The sequence below is a fragment of the Ictalurus punctatus genome, chromosome 5 (assembly GCF_001660625.3).
Source record: "Ictalurus punctatus breed USDA103 chromosome 5, Coco_2.0, whole genome shotgun sequence".
NCBI classification, from domain to species: Eukaryota; Metazoa; Chordata; class Actinopteri; order Siluriformes; family Ictaluridae; genus Ictalurus; species Ictalurus punctatus.
In genome coordinates, this window is record NC_030420.2 from 5,333,455 (window position 1) to 5,348,068 (window position 14,614).

Below are 14,614 nucleotides of genomic sequence, written 5' to 3' on the forward strand. Positions count from 1 at the left end.
AAAAAAAAATGTTTATGATTGTGCTAATTGAACATACTCTACAGATGCAGTGGATCTGGATCATGATTAGGACACTGGAGTAGCTCTTTAACCTTCAGCTACTCAGCTATATGCTCACTCATATGCTCAAAAATGTCTAGTGTATGATATGGTGTTTTGTTTTTTTACACACTGCAGTAACATAAGAAGTCATATATGATATGTTCGTATATCATTTGTTCTTTGTCAGCTGATCATTTCACAGGACATCCTACAATGTCATGACACCCCATAGCCTGAGATTCTTGATAGCCTCGAAAAGCTGAGTAGGCCTTTCTTTCTTCAGCCCTATCCAATGTCCATGGTCAATATGGCAATTACGTATAAAGATATAAGGTCTCCTTTTATCCAAGGATCACGGATTATCCAAGCATTCATCTCTTCATCCCCAGCGTTCCTCAAGGCCAAACCTCCATCACACAAACGCACACACATGCACACGCGTTTTCCTTCTCCCCTCACCCATCATCTCAACACATTAATAATTCAGGATATGGATAATTAGTCAATAACCTTCTTTCTTGGACAATTAAATAATTCACTCATCCATAAAGACTGTGGGTTTGCTAACTGTCTTCAGGCATGTGTAAAATGTAAGACTTTGTGTACAAAGTAATTGTGCGTCCATTGACGAAAACGGTAATACATTTAATTCATATTCTTTCTTAATTAATACATTAACTAACAAACATGTACTAAAATGTACTTAAGGTGGTCGTATTTCAAGCATGAATTCATAAGACTCACATCGTAGTTAAGGTGAGCTCTTCATTAGTTCGTGATTAGTACATGCTAGGTTTGATATGGACGTCCTGAAGCAGAGTTACTGTTACTCTTATTTTCTTCTAACAGCATGTCCTGGAGTTTTATTCCTCTTATAACACAGCTATTTGAGTTTTTTTTATTTGGTAAAAAAAAAATGACACTTCATACTTTTGATCCTTTTAAAGTAACATTCGATGTTGTGGAACATCTTTGAAGTTAGTTCCTGCTATCGCTTATTTTATAGTAGCTATAAAGAGTCGTTCTCTCATCGGTCTTTGTTTTTTCTCTTTTACTTAAAGTAAATAAACTGAAATACTCTGATTATATATCTATAACTGATAATATATGGGCAGTGGTAGTTCAGTGGTAGCTCAGTGGTTGGGCAGTGGTAGGGCAGTGGTAGGGCAGTGGTAGCTCAGTGGTTGGGCAGTGGCGGCTCAGTTGTAGCTCAGTGGTAAGGCAGTGGTAGCTCAGTGGTTGGGCAGTGGTAACTCAATGATTGGGCAGTGGTAGCTCAGTGATTGGGCAGTGGTAGATCAGTGGTAGGGCAGTGGCAGATCAGTGGTAGGGCAGTGGCAGATCAGTGGTAGGGCAGTGGTAGTTCAGTGGTAGGGCAGTGGTAGCTCAGTAGTTGGGCAGTGGTAGCTCAGTAGTTGGGCAGTGGTAGCTCAGTGGTTGGGCAGTGGTAGCTCAGTGGTATGGCAGTGGTAACTCAATGGTAGGGCAGTGGTAGCTCAGTAGTAGGGCAGTGGTAGCTCAGTGGTATGGCAGTGGTCGCTCAGTGGTAGGGCAATGGTAGCTCAGTGGGCCACTGATCAGAAAGTCATGAATTCAAATCCCAGCACCACCAAGCTGCTTCTGTTGGGCCTTTGAGCAAGGCCCTTAACCCTCAACTGCTCAGATGTATAAATAAGATAAATGTTAGTCTGCCAAAAGTCATAAAATAACAGTATAAACACGGACATTAGATTAGCAGTGCCATTTCAATTGGAAATACAGTTGGGAACATTAGCAGTCTAGAGGCTGATACCAGAAATCATACTTGGCGGTACGTTGTGAAGGGTCAGTCAATTACTCTCTGTTTGGTTTCTAAAATATTACGTTAGACCTACTCAAATATTAACCTGTCGCTAGCATCTGCAAAGTACGACCAAAGGTTACTGAAATATTTGATGAGATATCAAATAAAAAACATGGTTTTTACAACATTCCGGATAAAAACGTGTCCATGTCCTACCTGAGTGGTCAGTCAGAAACGACTGCCAATGATTAGCAAAATGTATTTATTCAAGTATCAGAAATATTGCCCATCCCTAGCTCTTCCGTTAAAAAGGAACCTCTGAAATATTGCTCATTTTGTGTGGCACACCGATCAGGCTGACACTGATAAACCAGACTAACAGTTCACTAGTATATTATTACCTGATCAAACATTCACGTATGAGCATAGTGGTGGTCACATGGAAGCATGTAGATGAAAGTCGAAGGTCCGTCTGAACAAATATAGCTCTCTGGCGTGCGTGTGTATAATGGCTTTAAGTGTGTGTGATAGACCTAGATGAGTACTAGTGTCTGTCTCTCCTGGTGTCTGGTATCTCTGGCTCGGACTCCACTTTAATACGACTAGGACGTCAGGCACCAACAGCAGGTCAATGAGAAGGAGGGGGAAAAAATAGAGACAGATTGTATAGACGTTATAAAGTTAAGTCCATTTGAGTCCAATCTTTCAATAGATATGTAAGAAATATAAAACACGACTAGGCGTGCTGTTATAGAAAATAATCGTTGACGGACGAGGTGGTGAGGCTGTTTGCTGTTAGCACAACGAATTCGATTATTTTTCTACGACGGTTTTATTCGTCGAATACCGATCACCTTCTTTTTACTGTTACAAAGCACTGACACCGGAGACGCCAGAAATCCAAGCTATGTTAAATAAACATCTCCTCACAGAAAACGTACCATATTCACACTTACACAGTTTACTTTGTTAATCTGTGTCAGGCTGAGATGATCTGGAGTGTCAGCTTAACAAGTCCCTGTGAATGAGGTGTTACTATAGAAACGATAAGATATTAAAACTAATGTAACCCTGTGATTTGTCTTGCAGCCCTTGTAGAAAATGAATCAACACCACTGTGGTGTAAGTTATTAGATTAGATATCTGTGAACGTGAATGAGCTGGATTTGTATGCATGATTGTGTGTGTGTGTGTGAGAGAGAGAGAGAGAGAAGTTAATCAGGCGTCTGCTGTGAATGCAGCTGGCTTAGAGGACCAGCTGGTTTTTGTTGTCTTTTGTTCTTGGGCTCTAAAGAACGGAGGGATGAGTAGAAAGAGAGAGGGGAAGTGACGGAGCTGAAAAGCCCCCAGCTTTCTTTTAGCATTCTGACTGGGGATTAACATTCCATCATCGCCCTGCCTCAGCACTCTCCCTCACTCCTTCCCGAAATCTTCACCTCTCATCTCATCAGGGGGAACTTGACGAGGTTTTGTAGCTACAAACCCAAACCTCGACGTTCAAAGCCGTTCCAGCGCGGCTTTTAAAACTGTTTCAGTCCTGTTTACTTTGGGATTTCTGATTTTTGTATTGTGGTTCTTGAAAAGTCACTGAGCTGCCTATTTACTTTAGGGGTAGAATGCCTTTTATATCCTCAAGCTTGTTTGTACTGAGAGATATCCATTTAATTCTGTTGTACTTTCAAACATGAAAACGGTCTATGGTAGCTTTAGGCTAAAATGGAGCTTTACCCTATTATTTTGTTTGGAATCCTCATCCTTTATCATCCCACGCTAACTGACATGTTTCCATTCAATTAATAAAAATCATTACCATGTCGATGCTCATTTTAGTATCTGTCTTTTAACGTTAACTTAAAATAAAAAATCAAATGGAAAAAATGTGTGCAACTGGTACAGTTTTAAACGAGGTTCTGTTGGTTTGTTTGAGGATTTTCAGTAACGCTAGCTAGCTTTTATTTGGGAACTAGCTTGATTTGTTTGGTAATTGTCTCTAAAGTTTAGCTAACTGGTGTGTTTGGGAGCTATTTTCCACTATTTGCTATCGTCTGGGAATTTTCACTCGTTTTAGTTAGCTGACTAGTTTGGACTGACGATGTTCTAAGATATTAGCTAGCATTTGGGAATTTTCACTCATGCTGACTAGCAAGCTTTGATAATTTCCTCTAGCTTTAACTAGCTAGCTTTGTTTGGGGATGTTCTCTAATTAATATTGGCTAGTATTTGGGAATTTTCACTAATGTTAGCTAGCTAACTTTGAGAAATTTCTCTAACATTAGCTAACTAATTCGGGATAGGGGATATTCTCGTATTTTTCCCCCCGGATGTTGACTAGCTAGGTTTGAACATTTTCTCTAACTTTAGCAAAAAAATTCACTGATGTTGGCTAGCTAACTTTAGCTTTGACACAAGATTAAATAAATAAACAAACAAATAAAACTGTACAATTGCCGTGTAGATGTCTGATATGAAATAGTATTATTTCACATAATTATTTATCACGCTATACCAACAGATGGGTTTACTGTTACATCCTTATTTTTTAAACTGCATCACTTTCGTTCTATAAATGACAACACGGACAACAAAATGCCAGCTTTACTTAAATGTTTATTACTTTCACTTGTCAGAGGTTGGACAGTTATTTTTAAAACCAAATAAATTTTGGTATGTATCTCCTATACACATTTAAGCCATATCCACACACACACACACACACACACACACACTCGTACATTCATATACACACAAAGCTATAACAGGTGTGCCCCCCCGGAAAAAAAAAAGTTTTTCCTTCAAACAAATAAAATAAATTAGAAAAGCGACATTCATGGGTCATGCACTTATTATACAAACATGACAGAAATAGTGTCACGTGGAAATTAAAATACAAGAGCTTGTGTGTTTGTTTTGCGAAATGGTGCAAATGACTGCAAGATCACACCTTGACCGATGTGATACTGATCCAATACAGTAACCTGTTCACAATACTGAGCTGCTATCAGACACCAACTACACACGAGTGATATGAAGATGAACCAGGTATTACATTCCTCACACTGAACTGCAACGTGAAGCATGGTGGTGGGTGTCTTTTTCCTTACGCCATGCAATACTGTAAAATGTGCTGCAATGGAACACTATTATAATGATATAATGTGATGTGATGTCAGTGCTTTAAGGTTTAAGAGAAAGGCAGCGTCGCTGTAGTCTATGTGAACATGTTGAAATGTGAAGCGTCCACGTGTAGCACCATTAACTTGTTCTTAATGACTCGAGATTGTTAAGGAGTTTTGCATTTTTAAACATGTTCATTACTAGCTACAGTTAGAGTCTACGTTTTGTCCAGTAATTCTACGTATATCAGGTTCTGTGGATTGGCAACCTTTTCATAGTATTAAGAAATGTTTATAGTATCTAATTTGGGTAATTGCAAGTATATGAGGTGCCCAATACGGTTCAGGAAGCTGTTATGTAAATGGAAAAGAAGTTTAATTAGAATACACTGGTATCAGTAACTAGGACTGGTTTTGGTATTTTTTTTTTTTAGGTTGTGTGTCAAAGCTGAATTTGGGGCGGACTAGATAAGCTGACGAGCCCTCAGGTCAGAGAGTCTTGGTGGTTGAATTCAGGGTCTGAGTTCAGGTCCAGGTGGGCAGGCTCGAGCTCGGGGTCGTTCTCGTCGTCACTCTCAGCGCTGTAGTCCACTTCTTCAATATAGGCAGGCTCATCTTCCTCCATCACGTAAGTGGTGGGGCTGCAGGATAAATACATACACACACACACACACACACACACACACACTGACAGTCAGTCACTTCATGACTTGTTACGGGGCAAAGGTCATGGTACAATGGATCCGGATTTTGCTAAAAACTCTTGCTAAAATCCTAAATATCGTATGTATTTTGCATAATATATTAAATTTCATTCCTTTGGTTTTTCTTTTTGTGATTATGTAATGTATAACGTAATACGGCCTACAATTGTATACATTTATACAACACAATGTATGCAACTGCCCTTTCTTTACCATTATCCACTATAAGCTTATAATCATCCAGAAGGCCAGGTGGTGGTGATTAATCTTCTATAACATCAGCACTGACAGAAGTTCGGCCGCAAGACGAATCACAGGTTTACATTAATGCATTTATAAGCTATGAATGATAAGCTATCATTTCTCGTTCACGCATGTTAGCTGTTCCACATAAATAACAACAGGTTTTTTAAAACACGTTTACTACTAGTCTTAATTTAACATTTATGGAAGGAGTTTCCAGTATCAACTCTTAATAAGTTTTTAGACATTTTTTTTAGTCGTTTTTAAATAATGATGCTGCATTTCTGTCTCATTATCTGTGTGTGTGTGTGTGTGTGTGTGTGTGTGTGTGTGTGTGTGTGTGTGAGTGAGTGTGAGAGAGAGAGAGAGAGAGAGAGAGAGAGAGAGAGAGAGAGAGAGAGAGAGAGAGAGAGAGAGGGGCAGGTGGGGGAATGACTAGTATGTAATGCTAAAACATGAGTGATAACAGGAACTAATTTGTGTCACTGACATCCTGTAACATTAAATGTATGTAGCTATGAATGGTTAAAAGATGCATGTCGTTAATAATAATAAAAAAATTATATATATTATTGGAACCAATAATAATAATAATAATAATAATAATAATAATAATAATAATAATAATATGTCCTGAAGTATTTTATCCCCTCACATGTGTAATGTACAGTGTCCTCTGAAACTATTGGAACAGCGAGGCCAGTTCATTTGTTTGTGCTACATACCAAAGGCATTTGGGTTTGAGAGCAAAAAAATGGATATGAGACAAGAGTTTAGGTTCAGATTTCTGCTTTTATGTCCTGGTATTTACATCTAGACGTGTTAAACAGCATAAAACACAGAACCTTTTGTATCAGACCACCCAGTTTTTTAGGTGAGCAAAAGTACAGGAACAGATAAGTATTGAAGTAAATAACACTTAATATTTGGTTGCATATCCCTTGCTTGCAATAACCGTATCAAGCCTGTGACTCATTGACATCACCAAATTGTTGGTTTCTTCTTTTGTGATGCTTTTCCAGGCTTTTACTGCAGCGTCTTTCAGATGGTGTTTGTTTCTCCTCTTCAGGAGGTGAAATGCTGCTCAACTGGGTTAAGGTCTGGTGATTGACTTGGGCAGTCTAAAACCTTCCACTTTTCCCCCTGATAAAGTCCCTTGTTGAGTTGGCAGTGTGTTTTGGATCATTGTCTTGCTGCATGATGGAGTTCCTTCCGATTAATTCGGATGCATTTCTCTGTAAACAGGCCGACAAAACGTTCCTGTAAACTTCTGAATTCATTCCGCTGCTACCATCATGAGTTACATCATCAATAAAGATTAGTGAGCCTGTTCCAGAAGCAGCCATCAAGCCCAAGCCATAACACCACCTCCACCATGCTTAACTGATGAGCTTTTATGATTTGGATCATAAGCAGATGCTTTCTTTCTCCACACATTGGTAGAGGTTACTCTTTGTTCCAGAACTTCTGAGGTTCATCAATTTCTTTGCGATTTCCAATCTGGCTTTCTAATCCTTACTGCTGATGAGTGGTGTGCATCTTGTGGTATGGCCTCAATATTTCTGCTCTCAAAGTCTTCTCTGAATGGTGGATTGTGATACCTTCACCCCTGCCTTGTGGAGGTTGTTGGTGAGGTCACTGACTTTGAGTTTTTCTTCACAGCTCTCACAATGTTTGTCATCAACTGCTGTTGGTTTCCTTGGCTGACTTGTTCCATGTCTAGTTGTTAGTCTACCAGTGGTTTCTTATACTCATACATTCCAAATTGTTGTATTGGCAATTCCCGATGCTTGTGCAATGGCTGTGATAGATTTCTCCTCTTTTCTGTTTCAAAACGGCTTGCTTTTCTCCCACGGCCGGCTCTCTGATCTTCATGTTGGTTTATCCTTTTTAACAACAGATGCAGTGTTCACACGCAAAACCTAGGGCTCAAACCAAGAGTAGACATTCAGAGCTACTAATTATTTAACCAATCAATTTAACAGGGCACACCAGGGCAGCAAGAAACTCCTATCAGTCACATGTTTCACTTGAAAAAATGGATGCTTCAGATAAAAAAGGTGCCATGTTCCAACTTGTTTAACACATCTAAATGTAAAAACATGAGGAAAGAAAAGCTGAAATCCTGCTCCGTCATCTCATTCATATTCATACTCAAACCCAAATGTCTTCAACGTATAGCGAAAACAACAGAATGGGCCTTGCTGTTCCAATACTTTCAGAAGGGACTGTAATCTAGAATTTATACATTTATATGATACAATTTTCTTCGCCATTATAAGCATATCCATTCAAATGTAAAATTGTTTCTAAAACATTCTTTAAAAAACCCATAATTACGCTCTAGATAGATGTATGGATGGAATGTTTAACTGTGAAAGAAAAGCTTGTGATTTAGTACACTAGAGTCAATAAAGGACAATATTTAATGCTAGCCAATTAACTAACCTTCTGCATCAAAGTGGAAATATAACTACAGCCTGCTGTATTCCTTTGTACATGATGTGAACGCTCGCTGTTTAATTAACCTAAACCGAGTCCACTCCGTTAACATCACCGCTGGTCTTAATAGCAAAAACCAAAAGTGACTATGGATTGTAGAGCGGTTTAAAACCTCAATACATTTCTCTTCGCGCTCTCTCTCTCTCTCTCTCTCTCTCTCTAATACAATAACGTGATGATGGTTTTATGGCTCTCTTGTTCAGCAGTTAAATGGTTTAATGTTTTTGCGCGTTCCACAAGGCCCGGTGGTTTGGCTGGTTTCAGTGGCTTTTTAATGGTTTTAATGGTGTGAGGGGGTGAGAAACTGGATCCCAACGAGACGCGGGGAGGCGAGGGGGGCCAGACGCTGGGGGCCGCCTCAAACCGGATTAGCGGCCTTTCGGATCAGGTGATTAGACGGCTGTAATGAGGAGAGTGGCTAGAGTGCTTTCGCTTACTTCACTCAAGTGTGCAGAGCCCAGCGCGACTGAGAGCTCCTCAAGTAGTGCCGGCCATTAGAAGAGGAATGGAGGAGACATGAATGTGTGTGTTTGTGTGTGTGTGTGTGTGTGTGTGTGTGTGTGTGGTCATCCATTAAAGAAGTAAACAAGCTGGGAGGAGCAGAGGTGCATTCTCAAGAAGCTTCTAGACACTGATATCATTCGAGCTATTACTGTCATGATTGTTTTCTTCTTTTTTTTTTAAGGTCACAGGGATTTTACGAGCAAAAACATTTCAGTTAAAGAATTTAATATTAATTCTGGATGTTTTTTTTTTGGGGGGGGGACCACACAACCATGTTTAATAAATATTACGCTAATTAATTTATTAAAAATCGCTTTCACCCTGAAGACTTCTTATTTACGTGAAATGTCGAAAAGATTGATGTTTTTCACTGAAAATGCAACTAAATATAAAAAAATCTTACCCTCTTTATGTCTATGAATGTCTACTATTTTGCTAGTTTATGGATTTGAAATGACACAATGGACAAAATCTGACATTTTCTTTAAAATAGTTTCATTTTCGGGTTTTCCTTTGGCAGTCATTTACAGGAAATACTTGAACTTAGCTTGTTTTGTTTTTTTGTGGGGAAGTGCTCTAAAATTGCTCGAATTACATATGCAACACCATAAGAACATTATTTGAAAATTCTTTTTGATCTATATTCACTCTATCACAGAAGCAAACTGTCTGCAGGATAAACTCCCTTTCTGTGTTAGAGCACTGCATCCTCTCAGCGCTTTAACCGAGAGAGATAGAGTTTGTCAGTGAGCACCGTTTCCCTTCATCATCAATCTGCCACAAAACATGTTGCTCATGCTGCCCTCTGTGTGTGTGTGTGTGTGTGTGTGTGTGTGTGTGTGTGTGTGTGTGTGTGTGTGTGTGTGTGTGTGTGTGTGTGTGTTGAGTGGATAGCTCAGTTTGGATCCATTATGTCTTCTGGTAAATGTATAGAGTGATAATTTAGGTGTGTTTTTAATCTTTTGGCTCTGGACAGTTGCACCACAGCCAATCCAAGTGTTTTATTCATAAGGGTGTGTGTGAGTGTGTACCAGGTTACATTGCACCTTGTGTCTATTAAATCACTCTCCACGTCCAGCAGGTGCGTGTTGTGGTTACGCAGCTCCAGAGGTGACGTGTGGCGTCTTAGTCTGAGCAGAGCCACACAGAACTGGGCTCCCATTTCCTCCAGCTCCCTCGTCCCGATCTGGAGACCCTACACACATGCACACACACACACACACTCAAATGGACCAAAATTTCAAAGAGAAAGCTGAACTAATACACATTTCAGCAACTGGCTTCCTCCAGAGATTCATCACAAATAATCTCCCCAAGGATATGTTTGAGTGTGCGTGCGCGTGTGTGTGCGTGCAAGCACTGAGCTTCAGCCATGTTGCTTTACTCTCTCACGGGAAGCCATTAGCTCTGAGAACACGCAGAATGAGTCACTGATTTAGAGACCCGAGATCTCAGCATCGTCCTCACTTGGCTCATCTACTGCCCTACGGCGCCATCTACTGACTAAACCCCGCCTCGTCCCTTCCTCTTCGTCTCTAACTGGGTATTTTCTCTCAGTCTCCCTCACTCACACGTCTTCCTCTCGCACGCACCGCTCCTGCCACCAGACACACACCACACACCTCTGAGATTTGTCACCAGGTCAGGAATTTGAACCCGGGGACATGGACAATGTCCCTTCAGTGTTTCCTACCAAAAGAAGGAAATCGCTCCGAGCTAGAATGACTAATAATGGAAAAGCTGGAAATGGTTGTATAATAGGAATACAACAGTTAATGGATAATAATCAACCTTCAGGGTGGTAACAATAACTCGGCATCACGTCAAGCACCTTGTCCTGGATTATTTCCCTAGAAAAGCATGACCCCAAGTGTGCTATTCGTTACTTATAACTGAGCAGCTTTGTCTGAAAGGCTTCACTCAAGCAGTTGATTGTTATCAGGAAATCAAAAAGTGAAGAAGGTACCTTGTATTTGCCCTGGTCGCAGCCGCACAGCGTGCTCTCCATGGTGTAGCTGCGCTGGACGCCGATCTCGTTCCACACCACCACTCGTGCCGTCGACTCTTTAGAGCGCTCCACCACGAAGCTGCAGCTGGACAAGCTAAAGGCAGGAGCCAGCTGAGACAGCAACTTAGGGAGAGTCTAACACACATACAAACGCATGTAATAAATAAACGAACAAATAACTAAATAATAGAGCGCTACGGATCTTCAGAGGTCATTTTGCACGTGACGACATCCGTAAAGTGTAAACGTATAGAAGGTGATGGTAGCTCAGTGGTTACAAACAACCTGAAACGAACTAGTTTTCCTTGTTAGCTGCAGTCAGATTTTGCACAATTCATATTTACTAATCACCAGAAACAAAATTCTTATTTGTGTATAAGTAAAGTGACTTTTTCCTGCCGCTTAACAGCCTCTGATGCTTGACTACATCACTGTGCAAAATAAATAAATAAATAAATAAATTTCATGATACATGATCTATATATCTTGATATTTATTTTTGCTTTACGGAAAATGTTCATTTTCAAGAAATTTATTTACCTCAGAAAAAAAAAAAAAAAAAAAGTGTATAAATATATTGCAATATTAATATCATATCATCTTACAGCCCTACATCTGTGTGTTATGTGCTTTTTTTGTTGAGGGGGATTATTAATACCATAAATGTGTTATTTACTAAATATATATGAGATGCTGAACACCAAAATATTCATTTAAAAATAAATAAATAAATAAATAATTTTAAAAAATAGGCTCCTGACTGACTGAAGTGTTATTTTCTTACTTCAGTTCACTCTATAGTCGGGAGATTGTGAGTTTGGGATCATCCCGTACATGATTATCACCAGAGCTATCTGTGGCAAGGGACTAAGGGAGCAAAATTGGCTGTGCTCTTTCTCGGCTGTCAATCACACACACACGAGCAAATCACAGGCGTCCGCGAGTACACGTATGCGGAAGAGTGTGTTACGCTGTGCTGTGATGCACTGTGAACAGCAGTTGGGAGCTACGTCGTGTGATAGGGGAGAGCTACGTGGGTATGAATCGACAGCTGACAGGATGTTGTAAAATTTCATAGTGGATTATCGATTAGTATCTCAAAATATCGACTAGATATATTGTGTGTGTGTGTGTGTGTGTGTGTGTGTGTGTGTTACCCTGTATCCCAGATCCTCCTGCAGGTCACAGGAGCTGGCACTGACGTTGGTCTGCCACACCGTCTCCTTTACACTGCAGCCGTACATGAACACATTCTTCTTCCTTGAGTGGCCGTGGTAGTCACAGAATACCTACACACACACACACACACATATATATTTACACACATATACAATAATATTTATATATATATATATATATATATATATATATATATATATATATATATATATATATATATATATATATATATATATATATACATACATACATACATACATACATATACACACACACACACACACACACACACACACACACACACACACACACACACAGTGTCTCACCAGTGGTGCTCTCCCGATAGCGCTGAGGTACTGCAGCAGACTCTTGGTGTGGTAGATGGTGGGGTGAAGCTCCGCACTGGGGTTCTGCCACTGTCTGTTCAGATCCTCGCCGCTCAGAGAACACCTGTGACTGCACACAGAAACACAGAGCACGAGACCGACAGAATTACTAAGGAAGTAATTGCTATTACAGGAAAACAATCAACTTCCTGTATTGCGTTTTATCGTCTTAACACCAATTTGCCAGCACTTCAATTTAACGTTGTGGAACACCACCCAGTCTTTGATTATTTTATGTTTTATTACTTAACATCTACACATCAAAGTGAAGGCTTTGATCAGTTTAGTGAGATGGAATCATTGAATCATTTTTTATTGTAAATTTCATGACTGGTTGATTTATATAGTTAATAATATTCCTGTGTTTAAGTTTACCAATACACCACTAATATACACTGGTGCAATACACATGTTCCAGTTTCTGGTGATTGAAATATTTAAGTTTTTAATCTGTTATCGGTTAACCCTTCGATAGTAGGGCTGGGTAAATAAATAAATAAATAAATAAATAAATAAATAAATAAATACATACATACATACATACATACATAAAAATCGATTCTCCGATTTTAATTGAACTTCAATTTAATGAAACGATATCGATTTGCTTTACTTGAGAGGATGTGAATATTATCTGTACGTCGCCTCTCGTCCTGAACGTGTCGCCATCTTTCATGGTTTGAATTTCGAAAACGGTTTCATTTCTTAAACATGTTTCAAATTCTTAATGAATCGCACTGTAGCGCATGTACAATGTTTTTATTTATTTATTTATTTATTATTTTTTCGATGGCATTGTGCAGTTTGTGCTTACAATACACACATTTATCAGTTCTTGTTACAAATGTTTGTTACTCAAAGTAAAAGTAAAAAGTAATTAAGACCTCATAATTGTGTGGGCCTTATCGTTAAAGTAAATGTGTATTTCAGTAAGGTAGCGAAGTAGAATGGTTTCAGTTACCAGCATTTATATGATACTGATTATTAATCTATGTTGAATCGAATCGAAACCGTATAAATAAGAATTGAATCGCCAAATTGATCACAATACCTATAGGTATTATATAGATCCCTATAGGATAGGGATATAAAATTGGATATTTTTTAAGTTCCCACTCTTTACACAGTTGTTTGTCCTATTTTTCCTTTTGGTTCTTGTGCTAAATAGCACAGATGACAGATAGAACGCCAGATGACATTCCTCAGTCCGTACAGGATCTCGCAGAGGTTTTTTGTGTGTCTGCTCTGGTCAAAAATGCTTGATTTTACGGCAGTGTTTTTTTGTTGTTGTGGTAAGTTACGTGATTTGGCGAAATTGCAGTCGCAAAAAATTGGCACGTGTGAATCGAAGGCGGCTTTGGCTGAACGTGCATTGTGATGATGTCACATGACTCGTCTTGGCCTAAATCTGTGGAAAATCTGCGCTAATTCTGAAAAGCTCCTCTGAATATTGCAGCGTTTGCTTGATTTTGCGTTCATTTCTGCCATCGCAAAAATCACGAAATCCTGGAGGGACTGATTCGAAAACTTTTACGGAAACGCACCGGGACAAAACTAACGGGACTGAACTAAACTAAACCATGCTGTGTAGGGTGATAAAGATGCATGGAACAGTGCGTGTGGTGTGTGTCTGCGTCTGCACGTGTGTACATACTTTCCATTGATGACTCCGTCTGGGTTGAGCATAGGGATGATTTTGAAGATGTAGCTCTCTCGAAGGCTTTGTGCCAGAGGGCTGGAGCTCATCAGGAACTCCAGCGTGCCCTTCATCACCCAGCTGGCGTTGGTCTCTCCGGGGTGAACGCGCGCGGAGAGGAACACAAGCGGCCGGTTCTCTGTACACACCACAGCAGTCAAGCTCAGGTTTTGATTATAGGGATCGCCAATGTTTGGCTTCGTTCACAGCATCGTGTGCATTTTGAGAAAAATACACCAAATATGGGTTGCAAACAATGTTTCCATTGCAGTAGAAGCTATATTTGAAACTTATACGGGGGGGTTAGTATATCCTGGTGGGAACCAAATGCCAAGTATAAGAATATCTGACCGTTTTGACCCTGTCTACACATTTTGCTGGTCCCCATGAGGTAAACTGCTTTTTACAAAACACACAGCATTTATTTACAAAACTAAAAGCCAAAATGTTTCCT

The 14,614-nt window shown here is 39.6% G+C and overlaps 1 protein-coding gene across 4 annotated transcripts in view; it reads right to left on the reverse strand.

Annotated features, from left to right (window-relative positions):
* Nucleotides 1–4,414: 4,414 nt before the first annotated feature.
* agtpbp1 (ATP/GTP binding carboxypeptidase 1) overlaps nt 4,415–14,614 on the reverse strand; it is a 29,188-nt gene continuing 18,988 nt past the window's right edge. For all 4 annotated transcript variants that reach the window (XM_047155445.2, XM_017467539.3, XM_017467538.3 and 1 more), the window contains 6 exons: nt 14,119–14,299; nt 12,405–12,534; nt 12,057–12,188; nt 10,858–11,034; nt 9,938–10,086; nt 4,415–5,579 (listed from right to left, as the gene is read on the reverse strand). In XM_047155445.2, coding sequence (XP_047011401.1) covers nt 5,423–5,579; nt 9,938–10,086; nt 10,858–11,034; nt 12,057–12,188; nt 12,405–12,534; nt 14,119–14,299 — 926 coding nt within the window. In that variant the 3' untranslated portion in view covers nt 4,415–5,422. The remainder of the gene's footprint in view (nt 5,580–9,937; nt 10,087–10,857; nt 11,035–12,056; nt 12,189–12,404; nt 12,535–14,118; nt 14,300–14,614) is intronic.